Below are 18,303 nucleotides of genomic sequence, written 5' to 3'. Positions count from 1 at the left end.
GGTGTCTGGAGCCAAAACATAGATAGTTGCCTGTAATCCTGACCTGAGTCTCTAACCCCTCTGGAGGTCCAGCTGGTACCTTGTAACTCAAAACCCCCAGCATAAATCATACTGTTAGACTATCTGGAGTGGCCAGGGCTTCGAGGTCTATAAAGGCAGGACATTCCAAAGGATTAGAGATTACCTTCCAGGAGTCAAGGGCTGGACCTCTCTTTGGTTAAGGTCAAATTCTTTACTAAATGGCAGGGTTTTATGTCTACTAACCCTGTAGTGAGTGTTCTTGGCACCCCACTGCAGCTGCCTCTTTGCTGGGCTGTAGGTCAATATTTCCTTCTAAGATAGTACAGGGGCTGAGAACCTCCTGCAGAGATATAGTCCTTCCCATTAGATGGTCTTCAGTGACCCATCTGCTTTGCTCAGTTTTACCCAATATCAGCTGGCTTCCCTGGTGGCTCAGTGGTGAAGAATCTACCTGTCAATGCAGGAGATGCAAGAGACACAGATTTGATTGCTGCGCAACCCAGGCATGGCAACCCACTCCAGTATTCTTGCCTGGAAAATCCCATGGACAGAGGAACCTGGTGGGCTGCAGTCCATAGGGTCGCAAAGAGTGGGACATGACTGAAGCAACAGCACACACGCACACACACCCAGTGTCAACATATAATTTATTAGTGATGTGACATCCCCACCCCCAAGAAGTAGCGAAGATGTAGGCTATGACTAGAGAGGACTTAGGCTGTGACTCAAATGGCCTTTCCCAAGATGCTCTTCTGTTCTGAAATGTGCTATTTCTGTTTTTTCCTGGGGAAAAAGAAAGTTTAATCATAATAAATCATTGCCTTATGAATATAAAGCAATGTTAATACAAAGACAAAAAAGGTTTGATAGCATCCTGTGAAGGATGAGATATGTCTGACCCACAGGCTTTGAAGACAGGTAGATTGCATTGGTCAGGATATTGAGACCCTCAGCTGCTTGAGAGGAAGCCCCAAGCCCCAGTTCATGCTATGGGCGGAGTGGGGATGCAGGCATGGTACATCATGCCCCACAGGGGTTTTCTGCTCTTTCCAAGGGCACAAGGCAAACACAGGGAGTCACTCTTAATTTGCTCTCAACAAAAGGGCTCTTGACCCATGTAATGTAATTTCCCATGGAGAGCCTTTTTGAAGAGGATCTATCTGTGAGTTAGGTCAACTCATTGTAGATTATGAAGGGTCTGTGTAAGGCCTGCCAGACCTGAGGGAGCTGAAAGGAACCCAGCCTTTTCAGGAAGCCTTGTTCACTGTGCAAAGTCCAAATAAACAGTTGCCTCTGAGGTCGTTTGAAACCCTGGAGCAGATCTTAGACGAGATCTGCTCCTTTGAAGAGGTTTTGCATCCAAGGGTGCTATTCTGAACATCATTTCCTGCCAAGATTTCCCCCCACTGATTTACTATCTGCCTCTCTCCCTTTGTGTTCATGGAACAACAGAATAAGAGCAGAAAGGCATTTAAGAAAGGAACAAAGAAAAAGGACACCACTCTGTGTGAGGCTGCCTGCTGATAACTCGATGACTGGAAAAATGCCTGTTTGATCTTGAAAATAGGAAATTGGTTCTAGGTTCAAGGCTCTTTTGTCTGACTCACAGTTAATGATAAACTTCTTCCTTTCAGTTAAATGTGTGTTTCTCAACATTACCTGGTTATACCCGATCCACAGCTCATGTTTCTAGGTAAGTAGCAGGATTATATGTACTTGTTTGTGGACCAGTCCTATAGAAAGGGGAGGGTATTCTAACAAGTGTGATGGCAACAACACTGGCCCCTGTTTTGCCTGTAATGTAATTTCTCATGGAGAACCTTTTGGAAGAGGACCTATCTGTGAGTTAGGTCAGTTCATTGTAGGCTACGAGGGGTGATCCCAGGCCAAGGTCACGGAACCTTCATGCTGTCCCAGGCCCTCACTGGACAATGGGGAGGACACTCATTTTCCAAAAATTCTGGGACCCACATATCAGTTTAGGACAATTAAAATATGTATACTTTGCCTGTAGGGAGTCCAGTGTTGTGGTGATGTCACTGCAAGCCACCTTTTCCCTGGCCTCCAACGTGACGCTGTTCGACCTGGCCGACAGGATGCAGAAATGCGTCAACTCCTGCTGGGCCTCTGCTGAGGTCTGCCAGCTCTTGGGGTCTCAGAGGCGGATCTTTAGAGGTAAGAGAGGGGCCCTCTGGGAAGACCCCCCATCCAGTTACTCACAGACCTAGGGTAGAAGTGTAAGGCTTTCTGGGCGCAGGTCCAAGAAACTTGTCATAGAGCTGGCCTGTCTTTGAAATGGGTATTAACCACAAGGGGTTTGTGTGTGTATATCTTTGTGTGTATGTGCACCGACCCACACATGCACACACACACACACACACACACACACGATCCTGTACACACAGCATTGAAGTCTCCCAGTCCTTGGCATGCTTTTTCTATTTCTCCTCTACAGCCTTGGTATTGGACGGGATATAGGAGCAGATGTAATGAAGCAGAAATCACTCTTCTTTCCCTTGAAAGGCTCCCTCCCTCTGGGGAGGTAGAATTCACACACAGAATGTACAACACTTGTCAATGGCCCGAAACCTTCATCATGACATGCCATTAGGTAAATAAAGCACATGCAGTGTCTCCCATCCTCCTGTGTATTTGTTTGCAGATTCTAAATGCGCAGAAACAAGATGAAGATTGGAGGCCAGATAGCTCATGGTGCCGTCCATGATTTCTCTTTTCTTGTTCTTTATCTGTTTTTGTCAAAAGCTTCTACAGAGCATCTGGTGTGAAACAGATGAATAAAGGGATTAGAAACAAGTTTGGAAGGCATATTTGGGTCTTGGAAGGGAGGTTTCACCTCTGGGATGGGAAAATTCTGCTGGAATCAAAAGTGCTTCCTCATGCAGGGGGGCCTGCCCCTGCTGCGTCTCGTAAGTGGTCTGATCTGGCTCTGGTTGGCTCATTTTACTCACACAGGACTGGTGAGAGATGCAGAGTCAGAGTCAGCCTCCCCATCTGGTGCCCAGATGCTCAACTGTAGGTAGCAGGTTTGGTCTCTGTCTGTGAGCAGATCCTGGACCTTCCCGGTGGGCCAGAGCTCTGTAAGAGCTGGTCCTGAAAGCCCTCCTTCTGGACTGTGCTCTGTAGAGCCAGGAGCTCACCTTTTGTTCTGGGATAAATACTAGAGCTTTGGCCCATTTCAGGGCTAGTTATTTACTTGAAGGAAAAAGAAAAGAGGCCAACATTCTGGAGCTGAAGTTGCTGTCATTCAGCTTCCTTGGGGAATTAGCTAAAAAGTCCCTGCCCCTTCATACTGTACCTTTTGAGGCAGGAACTCTCTGATTTGGCTTTCTTTTTCTTGCCAGTGATGCAGAGGTCCCGCTTTCTCCTTCCCAGAAAGGGGAAAGGGCACCTTTCAGTTCATAAAACACGTATGCTGTGTGTTCTGCATGGTCAGCATTATATCAGGTTACTACTTTGTCCTTAGTAAACACATTTCATGTCTTGCCAATCAAGTGGCCATATATTTGGGTTTGTAAGGCCCTCCCGATAGCTGCCCTGCTCATGCTCTGGCCCTCCTTATGGGAAAGCTCCTGTCTTCCCTTGCTTCCTTGCCAAAGTCCCATGCTTTTTATTTTTTAAAGACTTAAAGAAAATTTTAGAGCAGTGTTAGTTTCATAGAAAAATTGAGAGGAAGATATAGAGATTTCCCATATATTCCTGCCCACACAGGGGCTGGTGCCCATTCTTTGACTCTGCTTTGCTAGCCCCTGAGATCAAAGACAGTCGTGCCTCCTGGCTGAACCCGGCCTCCCTTCTCTGTTTTCCCTCCCAGGGCTTCTCCAGGTTTTGCCAGCGTGTGTTTGGTGTCTCACTCACCTCTCTAGAGAGGTGCTAGAGAGTTGGGCTGGATGAGCAGAAGTGGTCAGGTTTTGACATCTGGTTGTTCCCAGCATATGAGAGGCCACGGGCTACTCTGGATGCTGCCTTTGGACGGGCGGGATTTTCCCTTTCAATTCACAAAACATCCACTTCCTCGCCTTTCAAAGAACTGTAGCTCTCATCTCTCCAGAGGCTTCGAGTCCTTGGAAATCCCCCAGAGGAGCGCCCCAGCCACAGATTTACATCAGTGCTCATTGTCTGTCTGGCGGATGTTATGCCCAGGAAGGACCATGGGAATTGTGGGTGCAGAATAATCATATCGCCAGGCTTAAAATGAAAACTGCATTATATGTGGTTCCGTTTGATGGATTGATGACAAAATATTAAGAATCTGGAGGACAGCAACCCCTCTGTCACAAAGGCAAGGTCAGCTTCCCCTGTCTTCGAGGGAATCTGCTTCGATTGACGGCAGAGTTGCTTCAGCAAGGCGAGTGGTATTTGCCCGCAGGCGGGCTTTGTGGGCAGGGCAGAGGAAAAACGTGATATTGGCTTCCAGAAAATATCTAATCAGGCCAGGCAGCTCAGACTGGCTGCTGCACAAACTAGTACTGGCCTGGACGGCCTTTTGCGCTGGAGGCATTTCTTTATATTAAGACTTCAAAAAGTTTAGATGAGAGATTGTGGCCTTTTAGTACGCCCTCTGTGCCAGCTTCGCAGTTTGCTTGGTGAGATTTTCCATTTTTCATTTTTCTCCCTTAAATACAAACCTTTCACAATAAACAAAGGAAATTCTATCACACACACAAATAGGGTTCTGATTTAGCACGCCAGCTTCCACTGATAAAGACAGGAAATTCAGCACTGAGAGCTGAAGCTGTGTCCTAAACTAACCTCCCTGTGAGCAAGCCACCCATAGACCCCCAGCTCTCAGGACTCAGACAAGGGGGTGGATGCCGGGGCCCCTGGGGGGTGTGTCCGCTCCGGTCACACGAGCCTGCCTGAGGTTGGGAGGGGGGCGCAGTTTTGCCGTGGGACGAGCGGGCACCTGGTTTGGGTTTTTGCATCAGGTGGTGGTGTCCTTAAGGTGGGAGAAGGGAGCCCAAACCTCACTGCCCGGTGTGCACCCGTGGCCCTTCCTCAGCTCTGTCCCCACCCTGAACTTGTTCACACCCACCAAAAACAATGATGTACCTCAGTCTGTAAGTGGTGTAAATAAGATACTCTCCACTGTCCCTCCATTCATGTTTCTGTTCTGTTGTCTGCAGATCCCAATTATGTGTGTTTTTTTCTTCAGACCTATCTTAGGTGGTAAAGGCACCCTCATTGTGTCCGCTGTGTACAACCTCAGAAAGGGCCTGCTGTTTCATGCCTCGTGAAGGCCTGCTATATACAACCCATTTAACCCGAGAGAGGGGTCACTGTTTACAGCCTCAGAGAGGGCCTGCTGTATACAACCTCTGAGAGGGCCTGCTGTTTACAACCTCACAGAGGGCCTGCTATATACAGCCCAAGCGAGGATTCACTGTGTGCAACCTCAGAGAGGGCCACATGCGCCACAGGGAACGCTCTGTGATGATCATGAAAGAGTTCTTTGTCATCCTTGAAATGAGCATGGCCCACACGCCCAGGGCTGGACAAAGCCAGGTGGATATGCACACGTGGTAGAAGTGAGGCTCTAAAGTGAGGGGGCAGAGCAGGGAAGGGTGAGCGCCCTCTTGGCCCGGTAACCGGTTGTTGAGTGCCGCCTTCAGCATGTCAAGCATGTCAGCATGTCAAGCCTGAGTTCGGACCAGCCCTGCCAGGCGCTGGCCACCCAGAGCTGAGCCGGCCCCAGGCGGTGGGGAGGCGGACAGTGACGGAGCCAGACACCCAGGTTACATTCCACTCCTCGAGTCTGCTTGGCAGCAGCGGGCTGAGACAGGTCTTCTTCCCTGAGAGGGCAGGGGCATGCTTTCTGGGTTTGGGCTGGTTCTCCACTGCAGCCCTTGAGTGAGAAGGTGCAGAGGACCCCACCTACTGGGGGCTGTGTTTGCAGGGGATGCTGGAGTTGGGGATGTCACCCCATTTCTTCTGGGTTTGCTTTTTCCTTGTGGCATGCTGTGTAAACTTTTAGTAACAGGCTGGGCCAGCCCCGGGGAAGGAGTGGAAGAAGGCAGCACAGCAGGGCCCCCTGAGAGGAGCGCGCTTCACCAGGCTCTTTTGGAAACTGTTCTCTGAGCCTCTTGAAATAGCAAGTTCATGCATCTAAATGTTTGACATGGAGGAGGTTTTGTTTTGTTTCACTGTCTTGTTTTTCCATTTCAGCGGGCAGCTTGTGCAAGCGGAAGACTCCAGAATGTGACAAGGAGACCTCCATCTGCACCGATCTGGACGGGGTCGCGCTGTGCCAGTGCAAGTCTGGTTACTTCCAGTTCAACAAGATGGACCACTCCTGCCGAGGTAGCGGCAGGCCTGGGGCCCCGGGGCCCGAGGGGTGGGGGAGGGGCTTCTCTCTGCTCTGGGGGTGACCGTTCTAATCCGGGGGTAACTGGTCCTGGTTGTTTGGCTCCCAGAGGGGTTGAATTTGTTATCTCCTTGGAATAATAGCATTATCTCTGACTGGTGCGCACTAGTCTGGCCAATCAGATTCAAAGGAAAAGAAAAGAGAATGGAATGCCTGGGGTGGCCAGGCCTTTTCTTTTTTTCCTACTTAGAGGAAGTTAGAAAAATTACTGTTTTAATTCCTAAAGCTTTATTCTATTGTCTGCTAATCTTTTAAAATGGAAATACCAGCATGAAGGCAAGGGTGTGCCCTTTAGCAGTAGCTGGCAGCTCAGGAGACCTGAGTCAGAACCCTCTTCTGCCTGCCCATCCTGTCATCTCTGGCAAGGCACTTAGCTTTGCTGAGCCCGAGTTCCCTCTTCTGTGCAATGGGTGCAGTGAGACTTCATCAGATATTCTAGGAATTAAAGAGGCAGTGGTTATGGAGGTACTTTGTAAGCCATCGCATTTGCTCTTGTGTTTTACCCAGGTTATTGTTGAACCAGTGGGTTCTGGTTTTAAAGCTTTTATGTCAGAAATCTGATTCTGCTAACCTCTTAGGTGAAGATTAAATTCATCTAGTTTCAGATATCAGCTGTTCAGTGAATACAGTGCACGCATACTGCTTTAAAATAAAATGAATTAAAATCCAGAGCGCTGGATGCCCTGACTTATAAAAGCTTGCTGCCATGCACAGTCGCAGGAACACTGGCAACATAAAGGTGTCGTGTAGCCTTAGGCCTCTCATCACGTGAGAACGTGTGGCCCAGTTTCCCTGCTCAGTCAACACCTGCCAGCAACAGATGTCCTGGAATCTGAGTGAAAACGGTGTCCTAGGGAAAGGTGACATGCCACTTATTTCTGTCAAGACTTCCTGTTAGAGGAGAGGGTAAAAATACATCTCTGGGCAGTGCTGTATCCTGAGCTTGGACCCTCTGACTTAGGTGCTTTAAAAGTGCACCTTCTCGGCTCTGCATGCAGCCCTGGGCGGGGTTTCTAGAGAGGGGCCCACGCTGGGGCAGCGGGCCTGATGCTGAAGCTCATGGCACTGCTCAGCACCCCGTCAGCCTACCGCTCTGATGTGGAGCTGGGGCTTCCTAGTTCCTTCTTACCTGGTTTCATGCAGAGTGCTCCTGGCCTGTCTTAACTGGGGCACTGAGCCCACCTCGGGCGGGCAGGGGACCTCTGCTGACATCCACGTGTGCTGGGGGCTGTGTGGCCCCTGGGAGGCTGGGGAGTGGTGGCTTCTGTACGCAGGGCCTGTGCCGTTTCAGGTGGTCTCAAGTGTAGCCTTGCCACCTCTGCTTCTGACTAGCCTAAGTCATTTACCTCTCTCGGCAAGTCCACAGTTTCCTAATTGTGTCGCTTACAGACTAGCGTTAGCAATAGCAGAGCTGCTGAAGATTTACCAGACACAGGGACACAGGCACAAGCAACGTTATGTGCATTAAGTAGTGACCCAAGAATCGGAATAAGGAAGCCGTGGTTAGCTTTTGGGCTTATGGCCAAGGCCCTGCTTAGCCTGGTTTCTGCGGCATCCTGTTGGTTAGATTTTCATCCGTGACCATCAGGGCTCCATGAACGGATCCTGGAGCTCCTTGGGCCACAGACCTGTGGCTGGGTTCTGAGGGGTTACAGTGACATCTTCTGGCCACTGGTGCTGGAGCACAGGGATGGTTAAAAGGAGTACTCTTTAGGACACCTCAAATGTGGGTAAATCCCTGGTGTAAACTGAGGATAAAGGCATGTGGGTGTGTGTTTTCTAAATCTCTACAATTAACAGTTGCATATTAGTAACTGCATATTGCTTTTTGTTGTACACACACACACACACACGCTTCCTACTATCTCACATAAAATGTCTTTACCAGACTTTCAAAGCATCATGTAAAATTAAAGCAGGTGTCCTTCCGATAGAGGTCTTGTAGCTTCCTTCCATCATGCAGACGTCCTGATGAATCCCAACCACCTGTTAGCAAGTCTGTTCCTCTGACTAGACTGCAGATACTTGGACAGAGGAGCCTGGCAGGCTACAGTCCATGGGGTCCCAAAGAGTCGAACACTGCTAAGTGACTAATACTTCACGTCTAGGCTGATGTCTGAAGCCCACAGCGCTGCTCAGCACGCTTCCATGGCATTCTGCAGGCAAGAGTACTGGAGTGAGTAGCCTTTCCCTTCTCCAGGGGATCTTCCCAACCCAGGGATCAAACCCAGATCTCTTGCATTGCAGACAGATTCATTCCCATCTGAGCCACCAGGGAAGTGGGTGCCTGTCTGTAGAATATGTTTGTACATTGTGGGGTTCCACAAATGTCTGTTGAAGGAACAAATGGATGATGGGCAGCAAATATGATAGGACAAGGTTGGCAGGTCTTGATTTGGTTTCCTGCAAGGGAGCAAAAAAGCCTAAAGATTCTACCATGTACTGATTTTATTTTAAAAGGCCAGAAGGCCTGAGTTTGCTTATGTTCATATCAATAGGGGGAGCCCACTTTGGGCATATGCGAATACTGCCACATTGATTTCATCTTCAGTGCTGTGTGGGTCAGGGTCCCTCTAGGGTATGGAGATGAGGAGCTGGGTCCTCAGGCCTACTGGAGTGCCCTGTGACAAGGCTTCCCTCCCAGAGCCCGAGAGCAGCCCGTGGTAGCCCATGGTACCAGGCCCATGGTAGCAGTCGGTCTTTGATGAATAACTGAATGGGCCCATCTGAACTAAGGAAATACCATTATACCAGGAAGCCAGGCCACTTCTGAAGCTATGTGAAAACAGCCCAGCCCATCAGCTCACAGGCAGGACGACGCATGGACCTTACATCTGGGTGGATGACAGCCGTGGCGTGGAAAGCTCCTACCCAGCAAATGAGGGTTGGGTGGGTAGAGCTGATATAAAAACATTTCCAGGAAGAAATGTTCAGAATAGAACAGACTAGTGTGACATCAGCCTGCCCTGGGGCTGAGATGGGTGGGGATGGGTCACTGGGGCACTTGCAGTCCCTGTGTGGCTGCCCTGCAGTCAGAGCCAAGGGTCACCCAAGGGCAGCTTTCCCTGCTCCCATGACCCAGCTGTAGTGTGGGGACCGCCAGGCATGGCACTTCCACTCCAGGGAGACAGGAGTGCTCTGCGTGTTCCTTAGAGAAGGTCCCACCTGAGTAAGGGCTTCCCTGGTGGCTCAGATGGTAAAGAATCTACCTGAAATGCAGAAGGCATAAGAGACTCGGGTTTGATCCCTGGGTGGGGAAGATGTTCTAGAAAAGAGAATGGCTGCCCACTCCAGTATTCCTGCCTGAAGAATTCCCTGGACTGAGGAGCCTGGTGGGCTATAGTCCGTGGGGTTGCAAAGAGTCAGACACAACTGAGCAACACACCCGCACCCACACCCACACCTACCCACCCCTACGTGAGGCCTACTCAGAGTCATCAGAGATTTGGGAGCGGGGCCTGGTTCCTCCTTCCGGAAATGGGGTATGATCATACTCTGCTGCTGCTGCTGCTAAGTCACTTCAGTCGTGTCTGACTCTGTGCGACCCCATAGACGGCAGCCCACCAGGCTCCCCGTCCCTGGGATTCTCCAGGCAAGAACACTGGAGTGGGTTGCCATTTCCTTCTCCAGTGCGTGAAAGTGAAGTCGCTCAGTCGTGTTCGACCCTCAGTGACCCCATGGACTGCAGCCTTCCAGGCTCCTCCATCTATGGGATTTTCCAGGCAAGAGTACTGGAGTGGGGTGCCATTGCCTTCTCCGATGATCATACTCTACCATGTTGCAAAAATGATTTGAAGCACCTGATGAAAATTCACTGTAACAAAATGAGGTTAATTTAAAAGGTAAATAAGGTTGAAGGAGAAATACAATGACTATTTTGTTGAGGCTAGAAGGAACGTGAACATACAAAAAGATATACCCTAAGTTCTCACTTGTTTGGTAAAGATAGGCACTCAAGTTCTAAGCATCTGGGACGCTAAGGCAAAGAGAGAAATGTGATTTTGGGGAAAAAAATAGTAACCATAAAATAAAGAATAGTTCTTTAGGACCATCCCCATTCTTCTAGATCCTGGGACCCAAGAGAAGTTTCTCTGGAAAGTCCGCATCACGAGGTTACTGAGTGGTATTCTGGCAATGTGTTCCATGATAGCCTGTGATAAATACCCTAGGCCATGCCTGGGGCTGGGGCTACTAATAGATTGCCTTTAATAAAGCAAGTGTAGCTCAGGAGAAGTGAATCCAGGGGAGCTGAAACAGTGCAGTGCAGGCTCACAGCGCGCATGATCTACTGTGAGAGAATTTAGGTTAGTTAGAACAGTATTTGCCACACCATTCTGCAAGACCCTAGTGACATGTCAGTAGTCTATGACAAAAAAATAGATGCTAGAATCATTTAGTGGCCAACAGTGAAAAATAGAACAACATCAAGCACGTCTACATGTGTGCGTGCCAAGTCACTTCAGTCGTGTCCGACTCTTTGCAACCCTGTGGACTGCAGCCCCACCAGGCTTCTCTGTCCGTGGGATTCTCCAGGCAAGAATACTGGAGTGGGTTGCCTTGGGCTTCTCCAGGGGATGTTCCCGATCCAGAAATCGATGTCTCCTGCATTGGCAGGCGGGTTCTTTACCACTAGCACCGCCTGGGAAGCCCACGTAGTTAAATGTTATTATGCGCTGATTCTTGAAGGGAAGTCTGTGAGCGATCTCCCAATCTGTGGCGCCTGCAGCCTTTGAGCCATGTGCTGCTGGCTCTCAAACGTTGCCATCAGTGTGTGCTGTCTGTCTAGCGATTACTGCTCTGTGCTGTGTACCTTTACTTAACTGTGATTCTTGTGTGCAGCGTATATCATACATTAACCATGAGTCAAATTTCTGTCATTCCTTGCACCAATGAATTTATCTGAGAGGCTATTTTTTATAATCTACTTTCATCCAAGCACACATTACAGCTCGTGATGTTCTATCAGCTTATTGTAGTGCTGAAACTGTTCGGTGATCAGATCAGGGCAGGAACTGCTGATGCAGGGGAATGGCTGGCCCACAGCCTGCAGTGAAGCAGTGGTCTATAAGCCGCAGTGCCAGAGGGCTGAAAGCTGTAGTCTCGTGTGGTGTGCTGATTAGGGCTCAGCTAGGTATGTCCAGAATCCACTACACAGACTGCAGGGTGAGCATTCTCTCAGGACACTGGCCATGGACCATGGCTTTCTCACTTCCTGAGGGACGGTTGCTAACGGAGCCAATGGCAGGTGAAAGAAGGCTTGACTTCCATTAAAGACGGTGAGGCATTTACCTTTGTGTTTATGGAAGGAAGTTACTCAGGGACCACAGGGAACTTCCAGAAATAACTGCAAATGTTAGATAATGATCACAGTTACAGGTAGTGGTTACTGTATGCTGGGTGCTGTGGGAAGGCATTTGCATGCTTCATTTTCCTTAATCCCCTCCAAGAAACTATAAGAAATTATTATTATCCCCTTTTTTTTTAATAGCTGAGAAGCTAGAATCACTAAGAGGTTAACTTTTGGGGGTCTTTTTGATGAAATGAAAGATTGAGCTGGCAGCAGTATTTAGGCCAGGTTTTAGATAATTCTAAAGTTATTTGTGGGCTTCCCAGGTGGCTCTGTGGTGAAGAATCCACCTGCCAATGCAGGAGACACAGGTTCAATCCCTGGGTCAGGAAGATCCCCTGGATAAGGAAATGGCAACCCACTCCAGTATTATTGCCTGGAAAATCTCATGGACAGAGGAGCCTGGCATACAGTCCATAGGGTTGCAGTCAGACATGACTCAGCAACTAAATAACCTACAACAAAGCTGTTTTGCAGCCTTTTGGTTCTAGAATATTCTTGTGAACTTTAGGGTGGCTGGTTTTATTAACCATCAGTTGGGCCAAGATAAGTTAATAGACACGATCATGGGTTTTCATTTTCTCTTTCAGCCTGTGAAGATGGATATAGGCTTGAAAATGAAACCTGTATGAGGTAGGCAGCATGTTCATTTATTCTGACGAATTTGTTCCAAACCTTCTTTAGAAGTCATGTAGGTAAATTGCCTCAGTAATTTCTTCTGATATTTGAAACTAATTCTTGTTCTTTTTCTTCCTGTCAACTCGCAGTTGCCCATTCGGCCTTGGTGGTCTCAACTGTGGAAACCGTAAGTGTGCAGGCGTCCTGAGTTCCATGTGCGCAGGGCTGTTGACATATGTCTGTCCCCTCCCCTCACCCTCAGGTCACATCTGCTGTCTTCCCAGCTCCCTGGAGAGCAGAGTGCTCACCAGGGCTGGAGGTTTGTAGGGGAGGTAAACATTTATTTACCTAGGTAAATTTCCTAGATAGCTGGACAGAGGAGTATCAGTCAATAAATGAGGCTGGGAGGGAGGGACCACCCCCAGGAGAATAGAAGAGCCTCCTGGGTACTTCTTAGAGGGGCTGGAACTGGAGGAAGACTGGCAGTGACTGGTATGGAGGGAGAAGGAATCCAGGCAGAGGGAACAACCTGAACAAAGGTCTTGGGCCAGCCTGGGCCTGTGATTTTGGGGGACAACATGTAAGCAGGTGTGGCTGAGGACAGAGAGGAAGCTAGAGAGTGAAGGATTAGGTAGGCAGAGTATGTGAGGATCAAATTCTTGGGGTTTTTGATAGAGCCTGAGAATTTAGACTCTAGTCAGTAGCCTCTGTAGAACTAGCAAGTCTTAGAGCAGGAAGGCATTTTTGATCAAGAAAATCAAGTCAGGAGGCAGTAAGGAGGACAGAGGGCATGGGGCCATTTAGACCAGTGTCGTCAGGGCGGGAGTCATGGCTGGACGCAGACTGCAGAGGCCCCTGATCTTAGCTGACGTCTGCGCCCCTGGAGTACAGTGGTCGAGGGGCACTGACCGTCCATGTGGCATTTTCACACTCAATTGACTTCTCTGAGAAAAGCAGTTGGGATTCATTTCAGATCACTTTCACTGACATTTTCTTATCCTGAGACCTAAGAAGTTTAAGTGACCTGCAAAACCACTGAAAGAAATTCTAGGATATAGGATGAAGAAGGAATAATAACAGTCAGCATTTTAGGATAGCTTTGTCCCTCATTCTGTAGAATCTGCCAGCAGTCCATAGTCTTAAGTTTACTCTGCCACAAGTAGACATGACTTTATGTAACAAGAGATGCTCCCCTAACCCCATCAGTCATACATTCCAAGTGTTTTTAAAGCTCTCATGGAAGAAACAGGGGAGGAGGGTGAAGACTAGGTAGATCTTCCTTATAGCACGATATCACAGGGGTACTTGGTTTAGTAAGAGCGTGAGTGAGACTCGATGATGCGTGGAGAGATGTAGCCAGCTGGGGCTGAGCCGGAAGCAGGACCCACCTGCCTGTCCTCCTGGGGCTCCTCAGCCCCGCGTAGGATGAGCCAGTACTTCTCACTTGCTTGTAGTCAAACAGCTCCCTGACTAGGTTTCACTAGAAAATGCTTCCTATTTCTCTGTGAGTGGAAGAGCAAAAATGGATCAGTGAAAAACCCTCAAAAGGGTTGAAAGAGAAGGGACTAGCGCGTTGCTCTTGATGGCAGTTAGTGATTTGCTTTTCAGAGATCATTAAATACCACGAATGTGGAGATGATGTACGCCACATCCACTGACCGTTCTGTGAGTTCCTGTGTCTCTGCATGATGTGGGTGGGGTCTTGGAAGCAGCAGGATCTCTCTCTGTTCCTGAGATTTCCTTTTCTTCCCTTTTGTCGGAGTCATCACAGTCATTTCCAGCAGAGGGCAGACTCTGGCCTGGATGGCTAGCTCTCTGCCCCCTTTTGTTGGGCCACGCTTTGCTGGGAACTCAGGTTAACTCTGATGGCATGAATACCACTTTATGACTTTGACATCTGTTTGCATGTCAGTGTCACAAAGCAATTAATAGTCACTGATAATAACCAGCACATGCCATCTCCGATCAGCGCCCCCACCTCTGCTGATGGCTAATGCCTTGTGAGGTCTGTGACTTGTCACCTGGTGTTTTGTGCCAAATAACAGAGATAACCACCCACCCCTGTCACTTCTGCTGTCGCCACCAAAGACAGTTTAAATGCCTTGTTGGGGGTCGGACTCAGGCTGGACCTTTTGTAGAAAAGAACCACTGCTCTCTGCAGCCTTCTGGGGACACGTGCTCTGCTGCCCAAGCCCTGTGAGATAGGGCACCCTGCTCTGTCCAACCGCGCACGTGGCCCTGTGGCTCCCTCACACCTGCGTTCCTGGGAATCAGCCAGCTCTACTGTATTCAGGCTTTAGGCACAGCCTCTGACCTGCCTTTCTGCAGCCTATTAGCTTTCTAGTTGCCCCCAGATTTCACGTGTCGCTCCTCATAAAGAACGTCCTTCAGACTGGAGAGGGCAGAACAAGCTCTCCTCTCACATCCCTTGGTCCCCATGGGCACCCGCGCCGGGCAGGGCAGGGCTGCGCCTGTCTTATCACTGCTTACCTTTTAGTTTCCTTTCCATGTAAAGTATGTGTTTATACCACAGATCCCAGCAGTTCTGTTTTCTTGTGCCGCTGTCCTGTGGCTCTAGAATTCTTACAGTGGTTGTCAGAGTGCCCTCACTTCCCCTTGTCCCCCTCGCAGCCTTTCTCAGGCAGGCACATTTCCTTCTTTGCGTGAATTTTATAGAGGCTCCTTCTCGCAATTTTATTATATCTCTCATGACCACATGGTTTGCTGCACCTGTTTTTCTCTTTTTAAAGTAGGTGAATTTTGTCTTTTCATAACATAAAAAAAAAAACTTGTACCTTACTTTTCCTTCTGTAATCCAAATTAATTAGCAGAGATACAAGGGAAGAAGAAAACTCAAATCTCATCACCCATTAAACCTCACTGCTAATACCCTGCTGTATATCCCTGTTATGACATGTGGTGGACAGGACCACCAGCAGCACCCAGGACCTTGTTAGAAATGCAGGATTTCAAACCTCTTCACTTTGGACCTACTGAATTAGAATCAGAATTTTAACCAGACTCCTGGATTCAGTTAATAGGCAGATTTGCATACATCTCACAGTTTAAGAAGCAGTATACCAGAGGTTTGTATGTGTGTCTTTTTAACAGAAATTGGATCTCACAGAAGATACTGTTTTGTAACCTGCCTTTGAACTTAGTAAACTGTGCTGTGTTTTCATTGGCATAAATTTATAAGGTGACTTTAAACAGTTCTGTTAAATTCTGCTCTGTATATATCATAATTTACTTAACCATCCCCTCTTATTATCAATTTAAAATCTTTTTTCTTCTTTGTATTGCCATTCTTCTGTTTGGGGTCACTGTCACTTGGTGAGGATAGAACATCGTCAGATAATTTTCCTAGATTACTTTTTTCTGGCTGCAGACAATTTAATCCATCCCTCCTCCTTATCCATGACACATCCTTTTGTAAGGCACCCTTTCCATTCCAATGCCCTGCATCTCTCCGGTGGAGACTCCTTCCCTGCCAGGCTCCCTGAGCAGCCAGGCGGATGTGGAGTCTGTTTCCCGCGTGTCTTGGCGGTGTCTTCCTCTTCCACTGAAACCAAACATTCAGCTGACAGATCTTTCTGCCTTGTCTTCCCGCCTCAACCCACAGTCTGGTGGCAGGTGCATGAAGTCTTCACCTTGTAGTTACATTGGGCGGCGGAGGAGCCTGGTGGGCTGCAGTCCATGGAGTTGCGAAGAGTCGGACACGACTGAGCGACTTCCTTTTCACTTCTCACTTTCATGCATTGGAGAAGGAAATGGCAACACTCTCCAGTGTTCTTGCCTGGAGAATCCCAGGGACGGGGGAGCCTGGTGGGCTGCCGTCTATGGGGTCGCACAGAGTCGGACACGACTGAAGCGACTTAGCAGCAGCAGCAGCAGCAGAACTCAAACCAGTGGAAATGCTGTGTGTCAGCAGGAGTCACTTGTAACACACTGCTCAGAAGGAGGAAGAGATCATTAGTTATCCAGCAGTCAGCTGGAAGTCTCATGCAGCTAACAGCAAACCTCTCACTTGGTATCAGAACTGAAAGGAAGCAGCACTGGAAGAGGGGATTGCAACTCTCCCTACTCTTGTGTGTTACAGCCATGCTTACAGTCTGTAGATGCGAGAAAGGGAAATTTCAAAAGGAAAAAAAAAGGAACGCTGTGAACAGAGTTCTAAAGGAGAGATGATGTAAGAGGAGTGGAAAGATTTAAGCGGCAGAACCCTAACCACACGTCACTAATGAACACAGTGAGAGGCAAGTGGGAGAACTGAAAGGATTTTAAAATGAAGCGAATGTGGCCGCCTAGAAAGGTCTGTAACGAGGCCTGAGTTTAAAGGAAGGCATATGGGTTGGTACGGTTCTGACATCAATTCCGATGTATTTTTTTCCACATCACTAAGCCAGTTATCTCAGTTCTGACACTGTCTCCAGGTGCATCCCACAGCTTAAGGGCTGGGTCTGCTGACTTTCCCACCCCACGCCCCTCCCTAGCAGACCCCAGTTCCGCATCCAGGCTGTCACCTGTGCTTCTGGCCAACTGGCTGTAGATCAGAGGTTCCAGTGGCCTCCTCCCTAGGGCCCATTGATTTGCTGTACTGGCTCACAGAACTCAGGAAAGATTTTACTAGATGCCAGCTTATTAAGAGATGCACGAGACTTCAAGCTTACTGCTGGATGACTAATGATCTCGTCCTCCTCCTGAGCAGTGTGTTATGAGTGACTCCTGCCACACATAGCATTTCCACTGGTTTGAGTTCTGAGCTGTTGGCTTCCCTGATAGCTCAGTTGGTAAAGAAGCTGCCTGCAATGCAGGAGACCCCAGTTCGATTCCTGGGTTGGGAAGATCTGCTGGAGAAGCGATAGGCTCCCTACTCGAGTATTCATGGGCTTCCCTTGTGGCTCAGCTGGTAAAGAATCTGCCTGCAGTGTAGGAGACCTGGGTTTGATGCCTGGATTGGGAAGATTCCCCTGGAAAAAGGAAAGGCTACCCACTCCAGTATTCTGGCAAATACTGGAGAATTCCATGGACAGTCTATGGGGTCGCAAAGAGTCAGACATGACTGAGCGACTTTCACTTTTCTTTTCAGCTTATTATAAAAGAGAATTCCTGAACAGCTGGATGGAAGAGATGCACAAGGCCAAGTTAGGGGAAGGGCCGGGAATGTCGTGCCCTCTCCCAGCCATCCCATCCTCCCCTCATTTCCCAACCTTCACCAACCTGGAGTTCTCTGAACCCTGTCCTTTTGGGGTTTTATGGGAGGCTTCATTACCCAGACACAGTTGATTAAACCACTGGCCATTGGTGATTGAATTCAGTGTCTAGCCCCTCTTCCTTCCCAGGAGGTTGGCGGTAGGGTCGAAAGTTCTAATGGGCTAATCACAAACTGGTTTCCCTGGCAGCAGACATCCATCCAAGAGTTACCTAAGGGCTATCCAGCTGTCACTAATGTACGAAAAGATACCACTGCTCTGCAAGCTTAGGAAATTCCTAGAGTTTTAGGAGCTATGCCTGGAACAAGGATGGGGAACAGATAAAAATTATTTCTTATAAATCAGTATCACAATTGGCTAAGCTTCTTCTGGGGTAAATAAATGTAGCTAGCTTGAACAATGAGGATGGATTATTGGAAATCATGAAATTCCAGCTTCAGGAGTGGCAAGAATCAGGGAGTTGTGGGGAGTCTCAGCAGAGGAGGTCGGTACCTTCTTTTCAGAGCACATGTTAACATGGAGCCATCTTCATCTCTGTCCTGGCTCTTACTGTGGGTCTGTGCACAAACTCGCCGCCTCACAATGGAGAATAGGCTCAGCAGACAGCTTCGAGTGTGTGTCAGTACTTTGGTCATTTTTAAATAAAAGGTTCTGTCTCCCAAAATGAGATTCCTGGGAAGAACTAATTGATCCAGTTGGGATCTTGTGTTTACTCCCAGACC

General features: G+C 48.5%; 1 protein-coding gene across 3 annotated transcripts in view; it reads left to right on the top strand.

The window, feature by feature from the left end:
• HEG1 (heart development protein with EGF like domains 1) overlaps nt 1–18,303 on the top strand; it is an 83,963-nt gene that overhangs the window by 47,488 nt on the left and 18,172 nt on the right. For all 3 annotated transcript variants that reach the window (XM_069556150.1, XM_069556155.1, XM_069556144.1), the window contains 5 exons: nt 1,656–1,714; nt 2,036–2,196; nt 6,205–6,339; nt 12,341–12,383; nt 12,518–12,555. In XM_069556150.1, the coding sequence (XP_069412251.1) occupies nt 1,656–1,714; nt 2,036–2,196; nt 6,205–6,339; nt 12,341–12,383; nt 12,518–12,555 (436 nt within the window). The remainder of the gene's footprint in view (nt 1–1,655; nt 1,715–2,035; nt 2,197–6,204; nt 6,340–12,340; nt 12,384–12,517; nt 12,556–18,303) is intronic.

The sequence above is a fragment of the Ovis canadensis genome, chromosome 1 (genome assembly GCF_042477335.2).
Source record: "Ovis canadensis isolate MfBH-ARS-UI-01 breed Bighorn chromosome 1, ARS-UI_OviCan_v2, whole genome shotgun sequence".
NCBI classification, from domain to species: domain Eukaryota; kingdom Metazoa; phylum Chordata; class Mammalia; order Artiodactyla; family Bovidae; genus Ovis; species Ovis canadensis.
This window is presented reverse-complemented; position numbering and strand designations above follow the sequence as displayed.